This window comes from Paroedura picta, chromosome 14, assembly GCF_049243985.1.
Source record: "Paroedura picta isolate Pp20150507F chromosome 14, Ppicta_v3.0, whole genome shotgun sequence".
NCBI classification, from domain to species: domain Eukaryota; kingdom Metazoa; phylum Chordata; class Lepidosauria; order Squamata; family Gekkonidae; genus Paroedura; species Paroedura picta.
Genome location: NC_135382.1, coordinates 24,889,651 through 24,913,801, shown reverse-complemented (window position 1 = coordinate 24,913,801; position 24,151 = coordinate 24,889,651). Strand labels below are relative to the sequence as shown.

The 24,151-nt window shown below is 43.8% G+C and overlaps 2 protein-coding genes across 6 annotated transcripts in view; one reads left to right on the top strand and one right to left on the bottom strand.

Annotated features, from left to right (window-relative positions):
* PLCG2 (phospholipase C gamma 2) overlaps positions 1–18,728 on the top strand; it is a 66,331-nt gene extending 47,603 nt beyond the window's left edge. The window contains exons 20-34 of one of the 3 annotated variants that reach the window (XM_077310579.1): positions 582–762; positions 1,476–1,544; positions 2,248–2,357; positions 3,613–3,709; positions 5,028–5,094; positions 5,770–5,927; positions 6,283–6,385; positions 7,553–7,762; positions 9,733–9,878; positions 11,582–11,696; positions 12,213–12,377; positions 14,339–14,427; positions 15,750–15,928; positions 17,345–17,428; positions 18,313–18,728. In XM_077310579.1, coding sequence (XP_077166694.1) covers positions 582–762; positions 1,476–1,544; positions 2,248–2,357; positions 3,613–3,709; positions 5,028–5,094; positions 5,770–5,927; positions 6,283–6,385; positions 7,553–7,762; positions 9,733–9,878; positions 11,582–11,696; positions 12,213–12,377; positions 14,339–14,427; positions 15,750–15,928; positions 17,345–17,387 — 1,732 coding nt within the window. In that variant the 3' untranslated portion in view covers positions 17,388–17,428; positions 18,313–18,728. Of the gene's footprint in view, positions 1–581; positions 763–1,475; positions 1,545–2,247; positions 2,358–3,612; positions 3,710–5,027; positions 5,095–5,769; positions 5,928–6,282; positions 6,386–7,552; positions 7,763–9,732; positions 9,879–11,581; positions 11,697–12,212; positions 12,378–14,069; positions 14,254–14,338; positions 14,428–15,749; positions 15,929–17,344; positions 17,429–18,312 lie in introns of those variants that run through there. The other 2 variants (XR_013226626.1, XR_013226627.1) reach the window with 2 other exon arrangements.
* Positions 18,729–19,166: 438 nt separating this feature from the next.
* SLC12A4 (solute carrier family 12 member 4) overlaps positions 19,167–24,151 on the bottom strand; it is a 46,565-nt gene continuing 41,580 nt past the window's right edge. For all 3 annotated transcript variants that reach the window (XM_077310580.1, XM_077310582.1, XM_077310581.1), the window contains exons 22-24: positions 23,596–23,780; positions 21,409–21,542; positions 19,167–20,394 (exon numbers count right to left, since the gene is read on the bottom strand). In XM_077310580.1, coding sequence (XP_077166695.1) covers positions 20,303–20,394; positions 21,409–21,542; positions 23,596–23,780 — 411 coding nt within the window. In that variant the 3' untranslated portion in view covers positions 19,167–20,302. The remainder of the gene's footprint in view (positions 20,395–21,408; positions 21,543–23,595; positions 23,781–24,151) is intronic.

Sequence of the window (24,151 nt, the reverse complement as noted above, 5' to 3'; positions counted from 1 at the left end):
GACCACTCAACGCCAGGGACCACTCACCGGGGACCACTCAACACCTTTTACTGAGGCCCGGTGGGGGGGGGGTAGTTCACTCCTCTACTCTCAACCACTGCCCTAACGCTCTCTGATCGCTATGGTAATGTTTAAACATTCCTTCAAAATAAGATACCGACACGCCACAACAATGAACATAAGGAACATTTTATTTTCATGGAAATTTTAACTCAATGACACCCGAAGTGTGTTGTAAAGGGCCGGGGGGGATGAAGTAAAGAGCCGGGGGGGGGGAGAGAAGGCGTCCTTCGGGGCCCACCTCCAATTAGTTGAGGGACCACATGTGGTCCGCGGCCCACAGGTTGGGGATCGCTACCTTAGTGTTCACTCAGGTGCCTTCTTTAGCCTCCTCTGCACAATTGCTGGCTGCTGTAATAAGGTAAATTCCATCTCCTGAACGATAAACCGTAGCCCCCTGACTGTTTGGGGACTACAGCTGTAGCAAGGCACTTGGAATGTCTGCAGGTTGATAATCCTGATCCTTTGACGTTATCAAAGGGCAGTGTCAGTCCATTAATAGATGCCTGCTCATTCCACAGAGCCGAGGGGAAAGTAAAGCACTGCCGAATCATGCAGGAAGGCCGCCTCTTCGTCCTGGGCACATCTGCCTACTTTGAAAGTTTGGTAGAACTGGTGAACTACTACGAAAAGCACCCGTTGTATAGGAAAATGAAATTGCGCTACCCTGTGACGGAGGAGTTGTTGGAGCGCTACAGCATGGTGAGTGCCCCCTTTTAAAACCATTATAAATGTAAAAGGCTTGGACCTCTTTGAGGGATTCAGTTTGCTTTTCCAAGAGGTATACTAAAATGGGAATTCATAGTTCTGCCTGTTTGTAAGTGAACTCAGTTGTGCCACAACTCAGTGGCTGGGTGTCTGCTTGGTGTGCAGAAGGTCCCAGGTTCAAACCCCACTATCTCCAGTTCAGGGACCTGGCAGTAGGTGTTGTAATGTAAAGGACCTCTTTTTAAAGATTTTGGAGAGCTGCTGCCAATCTGAAGAAATAATACTGACCTTGATGGACCAAGGATCTGATTGATTGTAAGGCAGCTTCCTGTGTGTGCTCTTGAAAAACGATTTCACCATTCTCCTTAACTTTTTACTGTGGAGCAGACAGTGCCATAGGTGATTTAAATTCTTCATCAGATTTGTGCAGTGATTGACAAGAAAAGGATTATGATTATTCCTTTCGGTTCTTCTGGAACAAATTACCGAAGTTGTCAGTAACTTTGAAACCTTCACTTTTGGTTAGGAAAATTAAGTACAAAACAGAAAGTTCTGCCCAAATACTTTGGGTTGGGCAAATTTCTACCAACACATTTTTTTTGGGGGGCGGGGGTGATATGATACTTTTATGCAAACCAAAACCTCTATGTGACTCCCCCCTCTCCACCGCGGTGGAATTCAAATATTTTCTTCTTTTTCTATCTTAGGAAAAAGATCCCAGTTCATTATATGATGTCAAGATGTATGTGGAGCCCACTGAAATAACGCCTTCTGTGGTATGATTACTCTCAAATTTTTATTCAGATTAAAATTTAGCCGAAATTCTCCTAATGTCTTGTTTGAAAAACCAAGAAGGATGGTTGCAAGTTTAAAAGAAACCTAGGTATGGTGGGTGCATCAAAAAAGTATCAAGGAAGAAAATATCACATTGACATGCATCTCTGCGTTGTGTACCTGTTTGTTGCCGTTAGGGAGGGTGGTAGGTGCATCTTGTGGCTCAGTGTTAGAGCATCTGGTTGACATGCAGAAGGTCCCAGGTTCAATCCCCAGCATACCCACTTTAGAGGATCAGGTAGTAAGAGATTCATTCATTCATTTATTCATTTACTCACTCACTCACCCACCCACCCACCCACCCATCCACCCATACATCTATATGAGAAAGACCTCCACCTGAGACCTTGGAGAGTCACTGCTGATCTGAGTAGACAATCTGAGTGGACAGATGGTTGGAGTTAGTATAAGGCAGCTTCATTTGTGTCCTGGGCCTTGCATGCTGAAAATCCTAGATTCAGTCTCTGGTGGTTTCGATTAAAGGATCTCATGTGTCGGGAAAGAGCCTTCTGCGTTTGAGCCCCTGAAGAGCTACTGCTTCGCATACGAGACATTTGTGGTCTTACTCGATGTAGCTTAGTTTCAAATCTCCACGTGTTCCTAACATCCGTCAATCACTTTGTCCCGTAACCTTTTCTTTCGAAGCCCCAGAGAACTGTGAAAGCCTTGTATGATTACCAAGCCAAGAGACCCGATGAGCTGACATTTTGCAGAGGAGCCTTAATTCATAATGTCTCGAAAGAAAGTGGAGGCTGGTAAGAATGGAGATATTTTGATACAAGAATTTCTTTTTTGTACAGTCCTACAATCAAACATAGACTCATGGCTTTGTTCACACTGTTCTCATTTAGAAAAGGAATTTCACAAAGGTGTTTGTGGGGGATGAAACGTCGCTTGAAGGAAAGAAACTTCTGAAGCATGAAAATGTGTGTTCCGCAATGCCTTGTTATGAAATAATAATAACCCATAAAGAAGACTGTGAAAAAGTGTTTTTTTTTAAAGGGTCCACAGTTGTGGTTGCTCAGAATCCTCTCTGGGGTCTGTTGGGCTTCAGCCTTCTCTTAGTTGGTTCTCAGAGAGAAGCCCCCCCCCCCCCCAGTTATTTACCACATATAATTTCTCTGGATTATAAATAACTATAAATTACCTGGGTTGGCCAAGCTAGCTTGATTTTGTTAGATCTCAGAAACTAAGCAGACTTGGCCCTGGATAGTGCTTGTATGGGAGAACCACCAAGGAAGTCCAGGTTGTTGTTGTGCAGAGGGAGGCAATGGCAAACCACCTCTTGCTTGAAAACCCCACGGGCATCACTATAAATTGGCTGCAACTTGGCAGCACTTCCCACCACTATCAAGAGTAGATTCGGGAGAAGAAACGTGCATTTATTTTCATTCTTTTGGAGGACCTCACTTGGATATGGAGCTTAGTGGTTATGCAGCTGGCATGTTTTGTAGTCAAAAGTCCTCTAATGGAGTGAATGCTTAATGCAGGGAATAGCAAACAGTTTCTGCTATTAATTATCTCTTTGATAAAAGCCACAGTTCAGGCTGCTGTACCTGTTTTACTTTGATGTGTCTGACCAACTTGTTGATTGGGGGACCAACTTGTTCCATAATCTGGCATATATAAGAATTAATGCGTGAGAGGCTGCTAGTAAGGACGCAGAGGCGATTCTACTGTTTTACTTTACTTTTATTTTAATATATTATTTTAACACGATGTACACCACCCCAAGATAGCTGGGCTGAGAGGGGTGGTCTTACAAGTAAAATTTATTTATTTATTTGTTTTTTTGTTTATCTATTTTTAATTAACGATCCCTTTAGAGACAATTCATACTGTGTTCAACATTATGGTGAGGCTGATTTCACGATCCTGAAGGCTCTAATGAAAACTTGGAAGAAGCAGCATAAAAGCCAAGTTTGGAGGCCGAGGGCCAATTGAAAGAGGCTGGTGTTTTGTTTTTGTTGTTCTGAAAGAGATGAGTTTAGTTCTTTCTCAATGATTCAGGTGGAAGGGAGATTACGGAGACAAAGTTCAGCACTACTTTCCAGCCAATTATGTCGAGGAAATGTCATCTGAGAACGTCGACGAACTTGAAAGTCAGGTGAGAGGACCGAGTTTTAGTGGCTACCCTCCTTCCAAAATTAACAGTCCTTGTGTTTCATGTGTGTTCCTTACTTGATAAAATTCATTCAGCCACTCCGGTCCAGAACGAAATATTTTTGTTTGAGACTGTCTCTCCTTCATCAGGCTGTCATACAAGTGATTGTCCCCCCCCCACACACACATATTCTTGCATGTTTGTTTTCAGGAGGGATGGTGGCTCAGTGGTAGAGGATCCATTTGGCATGTTAAATCCGCAGCATCCCCAGTTAAAAGGGAGCAGGTAGAAATGGTTGTGAAGGAGAGCTGCTTGTTGGATAGAAGATACGATACTGACCTCAAGATTTCAGTGTTAGGACTTGGTGTAAGTCAACCTCCGGGGCACAAAATTTATACTAGCACATGGACTGTAGCATATGTGCATTTGCATCCTTTACTAAGGTTGAAGATGTTGATAGAAATTGGCTTGATAAGGTTTCAGCAAGGGCTTTTGGTTTTGCTCTGGGAACTGGTTCTTGCATTACCTCTGCAGTAGAGGCTCATGGAGCTACTGTTCATGGCTTCTTTTGGGATAATATGAGTAGCTTAGAACCATGCCAGAGGAATTACTCTGTAGACTCTTCCCATGTGGTCTCCAGCTTCTTCTGTTGTCCTGTGAGACAACAGAAGTTGTCTCCTATTAGTTTGTCCGCTTCCTATTACGACCGCCACTAATCTGTCTAACGCACTGGGTCCCAGTAAGAGTTGAGCTGAGGCTCCTTTGCAGTTCTATCTTATTATTACTGCTGTTATCATGTTGGAGTCATTATTGCTGTATTGTTATTGCTGTTGTCACATGTGTTTCCTTATGTTATCTGTACCTGTTCCCTGTAAACCGCCCTGAGCCTTCGGGGGAGGGTGGTATATAAATATAAATAAATAAATACAATAAGTAAAGTGTGAGTCCTGCAGTTTCCACGCAATCTCCAAGCTTTAGAACAGTCTGAAGCGAAAACGGTACCCTGATATTACCCAGATGTGAACAAGCAATAGAAGAATGCTTTATTCTTTAAAGTGTCCCATAAAAGCCCTTTTCAGTTTGGTTATGTTTGTTCAGAACTTCATTCTTAAGAAGGCTTTCCTCATTTAAGGCTAACAATTTCTCCCTTTGAAATCACTGGGTGATTTTGGGCCATTTACTCTCTCTCAGCCCAACCTATCAGGGCAGGTCTTGTGGGCAAAACAGTGTTGCAAGCTTCTTTGGGTCCCCACTTGGAGGGAAAGTGAACTATACAAAAACAGACCTGATTTCAAGTAAGAATTCATGTTTTCATTTACAGATCATTGAGGACAATCCTTTAGGGTCTTTGTGTCGGGGCATTTTGGATCTTACCAGATATAATGTTGGTAAGTAGCCCTCTGGCCCTTTCCTCCTTACATGCCATTCTGTTTGAACTCAGCCTTCGGCATAAGGGGAATAAGCTGCCTTGAGCCACCAGAAAAGGTGGGGTATAAACATTTTAAGATAACAAAGACTCTGAAATATTTCTGTGTTTTATAGCGCAGCAGAAAATCATGTAATTTTGCTTGCTTAAGGCCACCTTGCATCCTCCTTTAGCGTTCGCTCCAGTCGTGTCCTTACATGAATACAGTGACATTTATCTAAGTGAGAAGAAGGTGGAGAATGGCATTTGTCGTGTGGCATGCCTTCTCTCTGTGTGTTTTATATATATATGCATGTGTGTGTAACACAGTGGGTGCCTGTGATGTTTTCAGCCATCGTCTATGAAATAGTTGTATCTGTGTGCTATCTGGACAAGGAGCTATGTTTCTCCCAGACACAAACTGTTGTTGCAGGATCACTGGGCAATACAATAGGGCCCTAAACAGCAGTGCCCCTTGGGAAGGATGCCCAAGTGGAGGGGAAACAGTGTCATGTTTTATGGTGCAGCAGCAACAACCACCAAAAGATGGCAGTAGACCCTTTAGCATAAGTTATGGTTGGGCTTTTGCAAGTAGATGGAAAGAATAATCAGAAGTGTGCACATCTGGCTGGTTCAACGTCTGCATTGTTTCCAATAGCAAAAATGTCACACGGAAAATACGGCAAGACTTTTGTCTTCGTCCTGGAGCCCAAGAATCCTGAGGATCCTCCTATCGAGTTCGCAACAGAGAAAGTGGAAGAGCTGTTTGAGTGGTATCAGAGCATCAGAAAGATCACGTGGAGACCCGTAGAAGAGGTACAAGTATGGGTGACAGGGTAGCTATGGTCAGCTGCTCACACTTAACACGAGCCTAACCATAAGTAGGTGGACTTGAGATTTTTGAGAAAAAAATATATTTTGAGAAATATATATATTTTAAATCACATAGCAAAGACTTCCAGGTATCAGAATTCATAGAATTGCACAGTTTGGGAATATTGTAAATTAATAAATTGGTGCCTGGCCTGTTTCAGTATTAGTTTGTAGCCACAGGGAGTCTTAAACTAAATTATACTTATGTATTCTCAAGCTCTGCCTATTCCCTTGATATGTTCTTACATCAATAGTAAACATCTACAAGAAATGTTCTTTTTGTTCAATATTTAAACAGGAAAATGAGAAAAAATACTGGGAAAAGAACCAGTTGATTGCCATAGAGTTATCCGACTTGGTAATTTACTGCAAACCGACAAGCAAAACCAAGGACAATTTAGGTAATCCCATTTTAATCATGAGTTTGAATCTCACTAGCATGGGTTTGTTTTTTGCAGTCACGTGACTGTTGATTTTTGGTGGCTTTCTGGGGTTTTCACGGCAAGAGACATCCAGAGATGGTTTGCTATTGCCTGCCTGCATGTCATGACCTCAGTATTCCTTAGAGTTCTCCCATCCAAATACTATCCAGGCTGACCCTGCTTAGGTTGCGAGATTGGATGAGATCAGGCTAGCCTAAACATGTTTAAACATGCTCAAAGAATAGTTCCATCTGGATGGCCCGGACTAATCTGTTACCATATACGGTATGTACAGTTTTAAGTTACTCTATGTTGTTGTTAGTTGTGAAGTCGTGTCCAACCTATCGCGACCCCATGGACAATGATCCTCTACGCCTTCCTGTCCTCTACCATTCCCCGGAGTCCATTTAAGCTCGCACCGACTGCTTCAGTGACTCTATCCAGCCACCTCATTCTCTGTCGTCCCCTTCTTCGTTAGCCCTCAATCGCTCCCAGCATTAGGCTCTTTCCCATTGAGTCCTTCCTTCTCATGAGGTAGCCAAAGTATGCCCCTGTATAGCCAGAGCTTTTTAAGATTTATTTTGTGCATTTATTCCATGCTGATCTCGCTGTTTTCTGCTGCTCCAGACAGACGAACACTCTGTCTCGATCTACCCCACAGGGCTGTTGTGTAGATGCCCCCCCTAGCCAAGCTGCCGCAACCCCTGAGAAAGTGTTGTTCAACCCCCAAAGGGGTTATGACCCCTTGGTTGAAAACCACTGCTCTAGTTCCTCCTCCTCCTCCTCTTCTTCATTTTCTTATTCTTGAACTATTCAGAAAGTAGGGTGGTTTAATGCCCAGGTGGCGAACCTGTGACAACACCTGCCTCAAGGTGGCTCCTGCAAGTCGCAATGTTCCTGACCAGGAATAGGAGGGGTCACAGGTTTGGCGACAGATTAGTCCGGGCCAGACTCCTGCCTACTTCACCCAAATATCTGTACTGGACCAGAGGGAAAATCACGCAAAGTCCACAAGTCTGCAGACATTGTGTTTCTGTTGCAGTACTCAAAAAAGCTACTGTTACCTCTGCGGTGTGACTCTGCTCTCAGTGGCTGTGTGCCTTCACCCTCGATCCTTTCCTCCTTTTTGTTTTCCCGCTCGGGTAGAAAATCCTGATTTCAGAGAAATACGTTCCTTTGTGGAGACCAAGGCAGAAAACATTATCAAGCTGAAGCCTGTTGATTTACTGAAATACAACCAGAAGGGGCTGACGCGGATATACCCGAAAGGGCAGAGAGTGGACTCCTCCAATTACGATCCTTTTCGCTTCTGGTTTTGTGGCTCACAGATGGTGGCTCTTAATTTCCAGACTCCAGGTAAGAATTTCTTAATGGTAGTGTGTTATGCTTTTTTTTTTGAATGGATAACCACCCTGGTCCTTCACAATATCCTTCTGTATTGTAAGGAAGAGGGACTGAGATGTTTTCTGCGCTGTGCTAGGAATACATTTGAATCACTCCTTTGCTATTTATGCCACATCTGAATAGTCTTATTGGTCAGGCAGAATCAGGAGGGGAAAGCAGGTGTTCATTTTAAGTGGCATGGCTCTTAATGTGAGCACTTTTTTTGCCTGTTTTTAGTACAAATCAATATAAGCAGTTATTCCTTGAAAATAAAAGAGGCTTTGTGGCTTGCAGCAGATTTAACTCTTTCTTATTGATTGATTGATTGATTGATTGATTGATTAATTGATGGGATTTATGTGCTGCCCTTCCCGGCAAGCTGGCTTGGGGCAGTTAACAACATAAAATTACAAGATAATTTGTATGTTGCATTGTATGTGCAAGCTAAATAGTTCAGTTCTGCATGTAATGGTCTACATCAACAGAGAAAAGCAGAACCTTTCCAAGGCAATTGGTACAATAAATTTTATATATTGATAATTTTTTAAGGACCAACCTTAAAAAATTGGTTGGTCCTTAAAAAATTATCAATATATTAAAAATTATCAAAAATTATCAATATATAAAATTTATTGTACCAATTGCCTTGGAAAGGTTCTGCTTTTCTCTGTTTATGTTTCTCTGTTTATGTTTCTTCCTTTTTTCGTATTGTAATAGTCTACAAACAAAGGTCTCCTGTGTGGCCATTTTTTTGTTTTACCATTTCACTAACAAATGGGAACTGTTTTACACAAAAATCTGTAATGGGCAGTTTACATGAACCCCTGTGTGTATCTTTTGTTGTTGGTAACTGTTGTAAATACTAGAGTTCTATAAACAGTGTTCTATTTATAGTAATGATGTCCGAATTGATAGAAATACTTTGGGAAATCATATCAGAAAGGAGCTCAGTAGGGGTAGTTCCAGGTCAGACAACGGAACCCAAAGAGTCATTTTAACCAACATTTTTGGGGTGAGCTCTCTTATTGAAAAGCATTGTTTTATAGCATTTTAAACATGCTGAATGCTGTGCAGTACTTATTAATTTATGTGTTACTTCCATGTTGCAGTTAAGGAAATGTAGTTGTCCAACTTTCATGGCTAAGCAGAAATGTCTACCCAGGACTTCTACTAACATGCTATTGTTAGCTGCCTTGAACTGTGAGGGGTGGCTGGGAACACCCTTGGGCCATTTTTTGCATGCTCCTGCTGTAAAGCCACTGAAGATGGAGCTGGTGTGGTCCAAAAGATAGAGCATTTATTTTTGTATGTATGAAAGCATTGAGTTCAAGTCTGGTGATTCAGTAAGCAATGTTGGCCTCCATGCCAGCCCAGGTAGCCATGAAGCAGCACCACAAGTGAGGTGTGGGAACAGTTACAGACTCTCGCTTGCCGAAGCTCTGAGTGTGAATACCACATATACCACATAGGACTGGGCCTGGTGTGTGTGTGTTTGTCTTCCTTGCCAAGTCACTTACTAGGAGCGAAAGTGCCATGCCTGCAAGGAAGACCGATATCATTATTCCTTCCTGGAGGGTTACATTAATCTCATATACACTCCTAAGCAGTGTGAGATCACACTAGGGGAAGAGGGTGAGTGTGTATGTACGATGATGATGCTAGCCATTTAATCATGTCCAACTCTTGACGAACCTACAGCTCAGCTGTCTCCACGACTTCCGATCTTGCACCGCTTCTTTAAGTTGTCTAATGCTCTGGCCGGCGTCCATTTTAAATGTATCTAACCACCGTGTTTTTGTCAGCCTGGTTTCCTTTTGCTATGAAGGCAGTTAAATCTTCTCTTTTACCCCAAGGTTAAGTGGGATTAATCTGGCTAATGTTTTTCTAATCCCCCTTTCCCAACCTTCCTACTAATATGGATTTTTAAAAAATCCTCTCTCCAGATAAATACATGCAAATGAATCACAGCTTGTTTTCGCTTAATGGTCAGACCGGTTATATACTCCAGCCAGAATGCATGAGGACTGAGGGGTACGACCCAATGCCAAACGAATACAAGAAGAAACTACAGATGATTTTGACCGTGAGGGTAAATACTTTCTTTTAAAAATGCCTTCTCTTGTAGACCAGGATCAGCTGTGGCTTGCAAGAACCTTTGTTTTTCGTAACATGGGCCAGCTTCTATTGCTAGTTTCAGAAGTATCAAGGTGCTGTCTACCAACTTCTCCAGTCTGTTGGCAGTTTCCACCTGGGAGATGGTGAAACAGTACGGTTAATGTTGCATGTGTGTAGAAATAATACAGTGGTCCTCCAGATCAGAGGTAGTCAACCTGTGGTCCCCCAGATGTTCATGGACTACAATTCCCATGAGCCACTGCCAGCATTTGCTGGCAGGGGCTCATGGGAATTGTGATCCATGAACATCTGGAGGACCACAGGTTGACTAGCCCTCCTCCAGATCATGAGCATTTGGAGTCAGAAAATATATGTTGAGAATTGGAGCTGGAAAACATGATTTAAAGCTACACATTGGGCCCCAAAGTACATGCAAGCAACAGCCCTGTGGTGGAGCCTGCTTGTTTTTTTCTCTAATGATGCAAACAGCAGCTTTGGGACTATGATTAAAGGTAAAGGTATCCCCTGTGCAAGCACCGAGTCATGTCTGACCCTTGGGGTGACGCCCTCTAGCGTTTTCATGGCAGACTCAATACGGGGTGGTTTGCCAGTACCTTCCCCAGTCATTACCGTTTTACCCCCCAGCAACAAGCTGGGTACTCATTTTACCAACCTCGGAAGGATGGAAGGCTGAGTCAACCCAGAGCCGGCTGCTGGGATTGAACTCCCAGCCTCATGGGCAGAGCTTCAGACAGCATGTCTGCTGCCTTACCACTCTTCGCCACAAGAGGCTCTTGGAACTATGATTAAAATCAGGCAAATGTTATGCAGGGGCAAGAATTAAGCATCCATGCTCAAGTTCCTATAGCTGAGTGTTGATTCCCATGATGGATGTGGGTGCTGACCAAAGTATGGTTTTCATCATGGACCAACTTTACAGTCCTTTGTGGTCTACCCTATAGTTGTCATCCAAGAGATTTTTTGTGGCATAAAAAAGCTGTTTTGCTGGAACAGAGAACAGTTAAGGAACTAGGCCAGTGACTGCTATAAAAATGATTCAGGAATTATTCTTTTGTCAATTTCTATTGTGTGATAAGGACGTCAATTTCACTTCCCTTATGGCTGATTTTTTGGGTCTACAGTTCTTGAATCAGAAACGACTGGCACATAATGATTATTTTATCTCAGTTTCCTTTGTTTTTAATTTGTTTTTGTTTTTATGCCAATAAAAGTATTGTGTGTGTCATCAGAAGAATATTTCATCAAAGTTAAGCGCATTTTAAGACCTGCTTGTTTAAATGGAACAGCCTAAAGAGCTCCATTACTCATCAAACCTTGGGAGCTGAGCAGGGTTGGCCATGGTCGCTATTTGGGTAGACCATCAAGGAAGCCGAGGAAGGCAATGGCAAAACCTCCTCTGGTCCTCTCTTGTCTGGAATGCCCCATAGATAAGAGTTGCCATGAGTCAGTTGCGACTCAGCAGCACGTTGCTGTTCTTCTTGTTGAAATGGGAAAGTAAAAGAGGTGCTTAAATTTCTCCTACTCAAAGCACTAGCTCTGTTTCTTCTGTTCTGAAAGAAAAAAAACAGTATTGTACTGCAGATGCTGAGAGTGGTAATTGTGACGGGAATAACTAGACTCAGTTACCCAATAGCATGACATGCTGTATTGCCGTAGGTCATCGGTGCTCGCCATCTTCCTAAGCCCGGTAGGAGCATCGCCTGCCCTTTTGTAGAAGTTGAAGTCTACGGGGTTGAGTATGACAACAATAAATTCAAGACGACTGTTGTGAGTAAGTAGTGTTCAACTTTTTAATGGAAACAATGGATTTCATGGCATAACTGATCAAATTTGTTGTATCTAAACCTGAGTTGCCTAAAGAAGGCAGAAGTTGTGCTTTCTTGTAATGTCTACAGTGCTGTTCTGAATGTCTGCTCGAAAATAGGTAATGACAAGTTCCCCAACTTTAAAAAAATCCTCTCGTGGCTTGCTTGCCTCCTGCCATTCCAAGGCAGTGGCCACCTCTCCCCTGCAAGTTGGAACCATGACCGCAGGATTTAGCCATGCCTGCAAAACAGATGAACCGTCCGGAATTCAGCAAGACCAGGGCTTGATAGAGAAACAGTAATAAAAATGTGCAAAGTGGAGGAGGGGTTGTCGAGTGCTTGAGAAGACCACACCAAATGTGTTCGGCTTGCTACAGACTAGGTTGAATGTTTCTAGACTATTCATAGATGCTTTGTGTGTGTCTGTGGGGGGGGGGGCACACATATGTGCTCCATATTACAAAACGTTCCTCCCATTACAGATGACAACGGCCTGAACCCAGTTTGGGCATCCCAGGACAAGGTGAAATTTGAAGTTTATGACCCCAACTTAGCATTTCTGCGCTTCGTGGTGTATGAGGAAGACATGTTCAGCGACCCCAACTTCTTAGCCCATGCTACTTTCCCTCTCAAAGGAATAAAATCGGGTAAAAACCAAGGGCAGCCACAGTGGCGCTTCCTGATGCATTACTTTTGCTCTCAAGACCCTGTGCGGTGCATTGCTGTATGTCTGAAGAGGAACTGAGACATAGACTACAGTCCTGAGGATACTTTCTTGGAGACAGGCCCTGTAGCACAAAACAGGCAAAACCTGTTTAGGATTGCTCCCATTCTCTGTTCCCTGAGAGGCTGTAAAGAACTGCAGAGTCAAGCTGCAGCATTTTTGAGCATCACTCTGTTATTTGCAATCTGGATGAACATGCATATTCCCCCCCCTCCAAGTGACACCCTGTTAAAGTTTTTGCCTGATTTCCCTGATCAGCCAAGGTCTAGGACTCAAATGCATTTTGTCTGTTCATTCCAGTGGGCTTTTCACTCCACATTGTAAAGATGTGTCTCCTCCAGCTTTCTCATTGATATTGTCCCGCCTGCCCTGGAGTGTAGCCTCAGACTACATGGGACTGCCTCCTTATGATCCTGTTCAAGCTTTGTCCCACTCAAAATGGGGGGCTACCCTCCCTAGTACGTCTCCCCCACCTGCTCCTTTGGCCTCATCACAGCTTCTTTCCCCCACCCCTTTAGGCTGCACTCTGCTTCCTGTTTCCACCTTATGGTCCATCTCCATTTTCTGCTCCAATTGTTGGCTCTTTCCATGTCTGGACAGCCTGTTCATCCAAGCACAGCTTATGTCTCCTGGAGTCTTTATCAGGCTTTGCTTAGTCAAAAACATTTGGGAGGCCTGTTGAGCTTGGACAGACTAGGAATCACCTGCTTTATCCTCTCTCAACAAAATAGTCCATTGTGCTATGCACAATCAGCTTCTGTGGTTTTATTTTTAAGATACCTTGTTTTGTCAAACATAGTAAATCACTGATCAAACATAGTTTTGGAGGGCAACTATGTCAGTCTGCAGTGGAACAGTTAGATTTGAGTCCTGTAGCACCCTAGAGCAGGGTTGGCCAAACTATGGCTCCCCAGATGTCCATAGATTACAATCCCCCTGAGCTCATGGGGATTCTAGTCCATGGACATCTGGAGACCCACAGGAGATCCTAAAGTCTGATAGTGCATTGAGCAGGGGGTTGGCCTAGATCGCCTGTATGGCCCCTCCCAACTCTATGATCCTTTGATTTTATAAAAGTTTCAGGGTATGAGATTTTAAGAGTCAAAGTTCGCTGCGTCGAACATGAGTAGAAATGGAGGTTTCTGAGTCCTTTTCTTGTAGCAAGAAGGTGGGAGGGATGTTTTAAACAACGCTTGTAAAGGTTGCAGAAGTAGCAATCATCTTGTAATCTGCTTGATTAGAGCAGAGGGGAAATGTCTGGGGGATTTTCTGCTAATCTTCTGTCCATTTTCTGCCAATCTTCCAAAGCTTACACCCTGAAACTCTTGTGGGTCTCTAAGGTACTGCTGGACTCAAATCTCACTGATTAGACAATGGCCATGGAAATGCTGCGTGGCTTGATTTCTTCCCAGCAGGAACCGTAATCAGTGTCTTTAGCATTGGAATTGTTTTGCCATAGGAGGCATAAGAATACCCGTTAAATGGCTGGCAGTTTTGCTGTTTTCTTTTTTGGACATGATTATTCTGCTTGCCTTTACCCTTGTGATAGATGCCCTCCTGCGGCCACCCACTCTGGAGCCCAGAATAAGTTCTCTCCAACATATCTCCTCTACAGATAGTCTGGCTCGCTTTGGATTCTCCTTTTGCTTTTTGACCTCAGCAGCTTCTGACTCTTTGCAGCTCTGGTGCTTGTAACTCTGGTCTTGGGATTCTTCGTGGCGCCCTGCTCTCTCCCACTCTGTCTGCCGCTGCTTCTTAGTCAGTCTCCCGACTCTGTTCTGCTCTCAAGAAAGGACTAGGTGAGCTACCGTCATGATGTGTGTGTGATTCAGGTAAAGGTTGACCACTTCTAGCATCAAGGCCTTTCTGATCTTCCTCTTCCAGGTTTCCGGTCAGTCCCTCTTAAAAATGGATACAGCGAGAACATAGAGCTGGCTTCGCTCCTGGTGTACTGCGAGGTGCAGCAACTGCAGGTAGGTGTTACCACCCCTTGTGACTTCTGTTGAGGTGGAGGTTTGTGTTTGGCAGGGCGGCCTTTCATCAACCCAGTTTATTCCGAAGAATCTTGGGTGCTGGTTTCTGTATCCGTGGATGCTTCTTCGGGGGAAGAGGGGCATGAAAGCACACCCTGGCCATGGCAAAAGCAGCAACAGGCTGGTAACACATGCACAATCCATTTCCCTGCTGACCACCCCTCCTTTTGCCCCATCTGACCCATATGTAAGTGCAGATGCAACAGCACTTTTGCTTTCCCTGCTGAGCTATGCTGTCATGCTGCAACACAATTCGGCAGGGAAAGCAAAAACAAAAAAGGCCTGTGAAGGGCTGGGTAGCTGCTCTGCCCCATGTTGAAATGAGGATTTGGCTTTGCCTCTCCCAACTTTGTGTAGTGGTTAAGTGTGGCGGCCTCCAAACTGGAGAACCGGGTGTGATTCCCCACTCTTGTGCATGCAGCCAACTGGGTGATCTTGGGCTAGTTACAGTTCTCTCAGAGCTTTCTCCACCTCGCCTACCTCACAGGATGTCTTGTGGGGAGAGGAAGGGCAGATAGCTGTAAGCTGCTTTGGAACTCCGTAGGGTGGAGAAAAGCAGGTTATAAAACTAACTCTTCTTCTGTTGATTAGGAGTGTCCAAAGTGGTTCTCCACCCACTTGGCAGAGAAAAACAGAACCTGCGTTTCTCCAACCCAAAAGGGGAGACCCTAGGAGCTCCATGGATTGCATAAAGAATTTGTAGATGCTTCACTGTTACGAGAGGTTTCCTGCTTTCCATGTTGGGAAAAGAGCTTATTTCTTCTTCAAGGAGATCACAATAAGGGGTTTTTATCCTCTCAGCAGCTCTGTAAGCTTATTCACATAGGTTTCCCAGAAGAAAATTTTCCAACTCGTGTGATGTGGTCTAGCATAGTTGGTAAATAAAACTCCTCTGCTGTGGGACGGGGAGCCAGAAAAGTTTAAATGCTTTGTTGGATCCAACCCTAACTATCCACAGAGTCTTGCTCAACTTTTCATTTGGTTTATAAAGCACTTGAAGGGTTGTATGGAAACTTTCTAAATGTTCAGCTTTGACTGGATAATGCCCCATTAATTTTATGCACGTGAGTAAGCACGTCATGCTGTGACCTGGATAATCCAGGCTTTTCCTGATCTTGTCAGATCTTGGAATGGGATGGCCCTGATCAGTATTTGGATGGGAGGCCTCCAAGGAACATTGGGGTCATGACGACGTGATGGTACTTCCCACCACCACCATGCACGTCACAGGAATAGTTTACTCTTTCTTGTTCCCCTTGGAGGAAGGCGAAGAAGCGATCTATTCGTCGTTCCGGCAATTGCGGCAACGCCAGGCTGAACTGAACAACCAGCTGTACGCGACGCGTTGGAATCTGAGGAATTCTAACCGAGATGCTTTGTTGAAAGAGTTCAACGTGAACGAGGGCCAGCTACAGTTGTATCAAGAGACATGCAACAAAAGGTGTGTTGATGGCAAAAGTCTTTCTCCCGGTGTTCCATCAGGACAAGTAGAAAAATGATCGTTCAGCCCTCTTGATTACTTTCCTCCCGAGTGGGTACTGGGGGGAACTGGTTGACGGACTGAGATGAGGCAGGGCTGGCTTCATTTGTGTCACAAACACGGTAGTCCATTATGATGGCATTGATGTCTCACCCCTAGACAGGAAGCAGCTTTCTGCTAGACTATCACTGTTGTCGCAAGGCTGCAGAACACTTTAGCTTTAGCATTTCAGTCTGTTCCAGTCACAGAGGCACACCAAACAAAACTAAAGCTGATGAGTGAGATTCGATGGCTCCCTTCCATCCATCATAGACTTTCTTTAGGCTTCTTCTACAAGAGAAAAGTCAGTCTTCAGGAGGGAAAAAGGCCATTATCCATCGGAGGATGCCTTTCTTGAAGAGAAACAAAGACTTGGCAAAAGAATGTCATATCATCCAATTTAGCCAAAGGGAGTGAAAGAAATGCAACATAAAATGCAACATAAATAAAAGGTTTATTAACTTGGGGAGAGTCAGTGTGATAGGGTGGTTAGTGTTGGACGTTGATCCGGGACACCCAAGTTTGAATCCCTGCTCTGTTGTAGAAGCTTGTTGTAGACAGGTTTGGGTGGGGTGAATATGTTGTAAATCAAATAATGCGTAGACTAGAGTCAAACAACTCCATCATAGAATTGCTAAAGTTGGAGGTAACTGGATCTTGCGGGTTACTTGAAAGTTGGGAGTGTGCTTTCACTTCCCTGATTAAACCCTTGAGGCTGATCTTGAGCTGGAGAAGGAAATAACAGAGGTGACGGAAGTGGGGAATGTTGCCACACTGCTTGAGTTCAGCTCCTTCACGTGCTGACTGGACAATTACAAGCTCAAGTCATGCCGCACGAGTGAGGTTCTTAAGCATTTGAGTTCAAAATAGGGAACTTTACCGAAAGGAGGGAACTAGTTAGAAGCAAGCTGCATGAGAAACTCAAGTCAAATGTGTAGGATGCATATTTAAAACCACTCAAATCGAGTCCCCTTTAGAATCTCCTGGTTAGTAAACCCCACCAAGCCAGGAAACCTCTGAATGGCAGTGCCAAGAGGTAACCTCTGAGGAAGACCTTGGCCCTCCAGTGTAAAAGTGTGAGACAGAACGCCGAACTAGGTGGACCACAGATCTGCCCTTGTGTTCTTGCCTAACCTATTTCACCCGGTTGTTGTGAGGATAAAACAGAGAGGAAAATGATATATGTTGTTTGGGGTCCCCATTGCAGATAACTGCAGATATACATTAAATAAGGAACAGCTTTGTTTAGATCTCCATGAAAAATGCTGAGCAGGGAGGACAGTGTTAACATATTTCAGATGTATAGCTGACCATTTTTTTCTCTTTGTACTCTTTCAGATTGCGGGAGAAAAGAGTCAGTAACAGCAAATTTTACTCCTAGAGAATCTGTTTTCCTTTGGAACATTTGTATAAAGCTACCTGGTAAGACATGTTACTTTACCCTAGATATACTATACGGGGCATAAGTTTTGCTTGTCTTAGATAATAATGTAAGTTAGAAAAATGTGGAATTTTGTTAGAATTTTTATTTTGTACACTTCAAATGTAGTAAACATTTCTTGTCTGTGTTGCTGATCTGAGTAGGGGTGCGGGAAAGTATTAATGATTTAGATTTAAATTTATTTGCTGCCCCTCCCTTGAGACAGGCTCAGGGTGGCTGACAACAACAAGCCATATACAAAAAACATAAAAACATTTGCAGAGCAGCAATATAAAATTAAACTAAACCCCCAATAGAGTAGTGGTGAACGCAATTATTTTGTGCAGGGTCTACCTTGCCTTGTTGGTGGAGTTGGACCAGGGAGTTTCTGCTTCAGCCTTTCCCGCAGCCTAACTTACCTCAGAAGGCCATGGAAAGAGTAAAAAGGAGGAGGGGAGAATCTTCTGTCGCCCTCCTCAGAAGAAAAGTGGGATAATCAGACAGTCTGTTGGAAGTGAGATTTTTAGAACCATGTTAAAACCTGGAAGATGTATTCTCTCGCACCCTTTCCCATGAACACATGAAGCTGCCTTGTATTGAATCCGACCAACAGAGTCTGTCTTGTCTATTCAGACTTATGGCAGCTGGCTCAGCATCTCATTTTTGCATCACCTGGCCTTCTTAACTAACCTGGGACCTTCTGCATGCCAAAGCAGGTGCTCGATCATTATGCTGCAGCACCTTTTCTCAGATGCATGAATCAGTTTAAACTCTGTCATGTGTTTGTGGGAGGTTTTTGTGCCACTTCATGAACCACTTAAGAAAAAAGCCTTTGAAGCCTTTGCCTTGGTTGTTTTGACTGTGCCCCTGTGTGCTTCTTTTGCAGGTGGATCAGCTAATATTTGCCCAAAGGAGGACAACCCCATGCATCAACTACAATTTAGCAGGATTAAAACTGTCCTTACAGTCACCTCTCTGCTCACAAGAGAAGTTAAGCCACCGGATTATATTGTGGACTGTGTATGGTTACTTAAAACAACATGAAGAATGTTATATTGTGAAGGAAAACCTCCTTTTTCTTGTGTGTGCTTCTGGTAGGTCCTAAGATGTAAACCTCCCTGTTCGATTTACAGAGAGGATAACTTATTTATTTTTTAATGCATGCATGTGTAAGTGTGTGTGTGCGTGTGTGTGTGTGTGTGTGAGAGAGAGAGACTGTATTTGTATGTGTAGGCTAGCACCAAAGCATAAGTGGATTTGTACAATGGTTAGAGATTGAAAAAATATATAAATGTACAACAAGGAACACGTTTCTGGTTTTATTCGCTGGCTTGCTAGTATTTGGAGTAGGAATCCTTAAGTTCCCTTTGCAAAGTCTCCTTCCTGGTCTTTCTGGGAGATAGGTTCAGGTGGGTATTTGTGTAGATGCATTTTCTTTTCATTGCTCCTGGGTGATTCTTTAGCAGAGTGGGGTGGACGTTCCTGTTTCTGTGGCAGTGGCATCACCTTCTGTGGCAGTGGTCTTTTTGGGATGGCACTTAACACATCCCTTGCCAAAATCCCAACAGTGCCCACAGGCTACGAGAAGGTTGGGGACCCCTGTCCTAAAGACCTCCTGGAATTCTGTGTAAGCATCTTTTGTGGCTTTGAAAGCCACCCTGTAAAACTCTGTCAAGCAAGGAAAATGCAGAAGAGTTCTTTACATGGTACGTAAATCCACTTCAGCACTTGATGCCGATCCAAATGTCTGCAATATTTTATTGGGGGGAAAACACACACTTCTTGTACAACAAGTACAATTTAATATGCTGGCAAACACCAAGAGTTTTGTGTTTCTTTTAAAAGGCCATTTCTTTTTTTTAATTAAAGTCTATATACCTCCAACAGCAATCAACATAGCTCCTAACAATGGCTTTGCGTGCTATACCTTTTGCACTACGGCGGCCTGCAGAGCGTATTGGAACGGTGCAGAGCTATACTGATCTTTGATCTTCAACGGGTTTGAAATGGTGCTGAACGGGCCCTCCAGGCCACTTCTCACCAAGTCTCTGGTGCCGTGTAAAATGACCAGCAACCAATGAACTTGGTTGTTCAGACCGTGTGAGTTTGCACTGCCTATTTTTCTAGAAATAAATAGAAAAAAAAATAAATAAGGGGCAAGAAAAAGGGGGGGACAGTCTGTTTTTAATCAGAAAGACTGTAAGTCTCTTGTTACGTCATTGTAGCCGTCTGCATATAAAAATTAACATAATTTAAACCAGTGTTTCAGAAGTACAAATTCTGTCTGAATACTGACTGGGACGTTAGTCCTGGAGATAATCCTACAAAAGCTGCGTATCACTTAAAAAAAATACTGGAAGTATTTTCTCTTTCCATTTAGAAAATACAGAAACCATCAGAGGAAACTACCTCCTCTATAAAGTACTTTATAAAGTACTTCCTACCCCCAACCCCCTTAATATAAAAGTTTCTTATTTAAACTCTTGTTAACGGATAGCTGACTTCATTAACTAAAAATACTGCACTTTGCTTTCTAAAAAAACAAAAAGTTTTAGCATTAGAACTGAACATGTGTTTATGCTGGAGGGTGAGCTACATGAGATTCATGATTAATCTCATGTCTCTAGCTGAATGGTACGATTCCATCACACTTCAAGAGAGATATGTATGTGGCAGCTGGAAGACAGATTCCGTGAGACCTGCTTTTTGTGTCTACGGTGTGCAATTGTGGGAAGAGAAAAGAAACCCAACTATGGGGAAAGGAAGAGAGGACGTAGAAGTGGAGGCAGAGAAAGAGAAGGACAATCTTCTCCCTTTGGAAACGGAATGTCCTTTGCCAAAACAGCAGTAAGCAGGTCAGTTGCTGTTCTGCTGCTTCAGGAGTAGATCGTGATGACTTCACGGCCACCGCCTCGTACCAGTAACACCCGCTCCAAGCCTTCGGTCAGGACTTCAAGGAATTCCATGTCTGGATCAGTGAAAGTCAAGGGCTATCAGCGGCAGAGCTAGAGAGATGAACTTTGAAGTCCTAATGGATGGATGCACTGTACTAAATAACATTTCCACACTTTTTAACACAATGGCAAACTTTTCCATGAAGTCTGCTGATTATGGCCCTGCATCTGTAAATCATATGCTGAAATAGCACAGGGGTCCCCCCCCAAGGCAGTCTTCCAACACCTTTTCTGGTATTAACAAGTGTTCTTTAAAAGTGGGCAAGACCAGGTGGGGCTTTTGCCTAGCAGAGCTTCTGATTGGCTGTGTAATTCTTTAAGAAGTTACTTCAGCAGTAGCCAAAGCATACTGCTGCATGACTATAGGTCAGCTGTGTATATGCAAGAAAATATTTCTAAGCGATATATTCCGTTAAAAAGGCATCCTGTTAAACAGACTTTCTGAATCATTGAAGAGATGCATAACCTCTTTCTCCGACATGTTATATTGTTGGCTCCACCTCCTAGAGCAGCCATTTTGTAGTTGCACCCGCCAACCTGTGTTAGAATTCCAAAGGTGCCTGTAGACCTCCCAAAACATTGGAATGCAAATGACATTGCATTCTTCCTTGAGAATGCAACTGATACCATTATAGGGGTTATATTTAGACCATATAGACCCCAGAGCTTGTATGTCCTTGAATATGGAATTAATCTACTAAGTCACTCACCTTTCTGGGAGGTAAATTTACTGGAAAGAACATCACAGGCTTCTGTGTGCACTCTGTCCAGGCATGGACAGGACTGTACCACATTTAAAAAAAAAACTATATACCACCCACTCTGAGAGGCTTCAGGACAAAAATCAATGTAGTTCATGACTTACTTTAATCCAGTGGGAGGCAGGCAGTGGAAGTTTAGATGGTGCCAGAGAAAGTAACAGCAAGGCTACCTCCAGAATTAATGCTGAGGAGTAACAGCCTATACCCCTCCCCCATCTCCCGAGGATCTTTTTAAAAGGGAATTGTGGATTTCCCATAGAAGGATACAGTTTTCATCCCCGTCAATGTTTTTCGGAGGGCCAGGCATGTTGAGGAGAACGAGTCGCGCTTCGTGGGACCGGTTGACAATGACTTCATTCAACTTCACAGCGGTATGCATTCTACGAACATTGGACTGGTTGCTGGAAGGAAGAGACATGGAAAGGGGCTGTGAGGAATAAGCATGTGCGAGAAAAAATCACATCAAAAAGAAATGTTGCAGAACTTCAGGCGTTCTGATGCGTACCAGGAAGCAAGACTTTGACATGTGCTTCCATGTATTGGCCCATGCGGTATAGCCATATCTCTCTTGCGCCATAGACTCCTATTCCAAAGCTATTACTGAGAAAGCAGGTTGCACTAAAACTGGGGAATGCCCAGGGTCCCTGGTATCGCATCTCAGCTGAACTATTGAGAACTCCACCCCAACAGTTCGGAGATGGTTTGCCATTGCCTGCCCCTGTGTCATAACCCTGGTGCTCCTTGGAGGTGTCTTTCCAAGTGCTAGCCAGAGCAGACCCTTCCAAGATCTTACCAGATTGGGGCTTGCCTTGGCTACCCAGTTTTGAAGGGCAGGTGGTGGATTGTACATCAAAGGTTCTGCTGCAAAGGCTTATTGCTCAGGAACAAAGAGGAAATAACTGCATACACAACCATTTGGCCCTGTCAGTTCTTGCTGGTGGACTCTGATTGCTTAGAATATTCTGAAAGCGATGCTGTTTCTGGGTTCCCAACATCAAACATCGCTGTCACGTTTCCGCTGAGAGCCTCAGTGAACCACAAACTAAAAGATTCAGCCTTGCAAGCGCAATTTGGAGAACTTCCAGCATAAATTCATTAAACTGAAAGCCAAAATGGCGGTTAAGCACCAAAGTGCCTCAATAGCAGAGAAAGGAGGGGCGTGAGAGACTATGATGTTAGTAGGAAAAATGGACACGAATGCTGCAGGAAGCCCCCACCCACCACTTGCCTCGCCCCAGCTTCTCTCTTCAAGTACTTTCTTAGTTGATCCAAAAAGTGAAAGCTGAATAAAAAGTACATCCTCCTCTACAGCCCCCTCCCTCCTATTTAAACATGCAGATTTTCCGATGCCATTCTCCATTTGGGCCGAAGCGATAATAAATCTTCAGCCTAGATTATTCAAGGTAACATAAACAAGCAAACTTACAGACTTTCCCACTCACTGACAGCATGGAAGGAAATTGCAGCCATTAAAATTAGTGCTCTGAAAAACGTCACTTAGTTGACAGAGGAGAGAGAGAGTTATTTTTCAACTCATCCTTAAACCTAAAAGTGGAGTGCTTTTGTTTTTCTGAGCAGCTGAATGAACAAGCAGAATTTGCAAGGGACCTATGACCAGGTAGCGGTATCATCTCATTTGCAACTCTACGAAGGAAATGGCAACATGTTTTTCAATCAGACTTTCAAGCTAAGCTTCACAGGCAAGTGTAACAGCAGAAAATGGCAAATTCTCCATCAACCCGAAGCACTCACTAGCAATTCGTTGAAACCAGGCTGCTGCTGGAAAAATTGTGTTTGCCTCTATAAAATGGGCCAGATCAGGAGTAGGCAAGTTTTCCTTACCCAAGGTCTATCATTCTGCTTCGTTTTGCAGGCTCCATTGGACACTAGCTCGACCCTTTTCCATAACTTGTCCCTCACAAGTTGGTGGAGATCAAATATGGCCCTCCACCCCCAAGTTGCTGCTCTTACTGGCATTTAGTCCCTCAACCATTTTAACATCAATTCACTAGCTGTAGATAGATCAGCACTCCCTTGGCAAGCTCCCATGGGCCAGTTGTGGATGGACCAGCCCACCTTTGAGTGAGATCTAATATGGCTGCCAACTCCCACCTGGTTTCCCTGCAGCCTCTCTCCATGCACCTCCCACCCTTCATCTCCAGTTTGAATTATGTATTTGAAATGTTGTATCCTTGCCTTTCTCCCCATTGACAAGACCCCAAGCAGTCCACATCAAGATCAAATCAAGACGAAACCTTGAATATGACCTAAAAAGGAGCAGATGGCAGCTTCTGCTCTCAGATCACCTGCTTTTACAGAGCCTCTCTCTGAAAGCCATAGATAACATAAATGGCAAGAACAAGCCAAAAAGATGAGGTCCCTGAACGATATTGCTTTGCAAACATGGCATTGCATTACTATCGCGGTTCACGTTTCCTCCTCTCGGGTGCTTACGGTTTAATACTGATGAGCTCGCGGAAGTTCTCCAACGCATTGTTCCGGGTCTGTTTCTCATTGTCGTACTTGTCCTTCGTCCACGTCATCTGGATCTTTTCTGGCACCGCCTCCCCCTCGTCTTCCTCATCTGAGTAGAGGCTCTCCAACCTTATGATCGAGTGCCTGTCCTTTACGAGCTGAGCCTGGAAGAACGACGAGCCGGGAACTTTATTTTCAGAAACTGAGGTTGTACCAGAACTCTTTTACTATCCCTCCGTCAAGGGACTCACATTATTGGAAAAGAAATGTAGACCGTTCTGTCTGAACACAAGCCGACGGGAAGCCTCTGACGCAACTATGACTACATGCAGAGCAAAAGGTAAGCTGGTATGCAGTCATTTGCAAGACGGCTTGTGGGTCAGTTCTGTTTATGAAGTTGCAAACAGCAATCAATACACGTGGGCACGCCGACTAGCAAAATCATTTGTGGGCTAGCAACGTTGACAGGTCTTGTTTGCGAGACTTTTTGACAAGGAGAAGAAAGTCCCAAGCAAATTGAGGACTTTGGTCATTA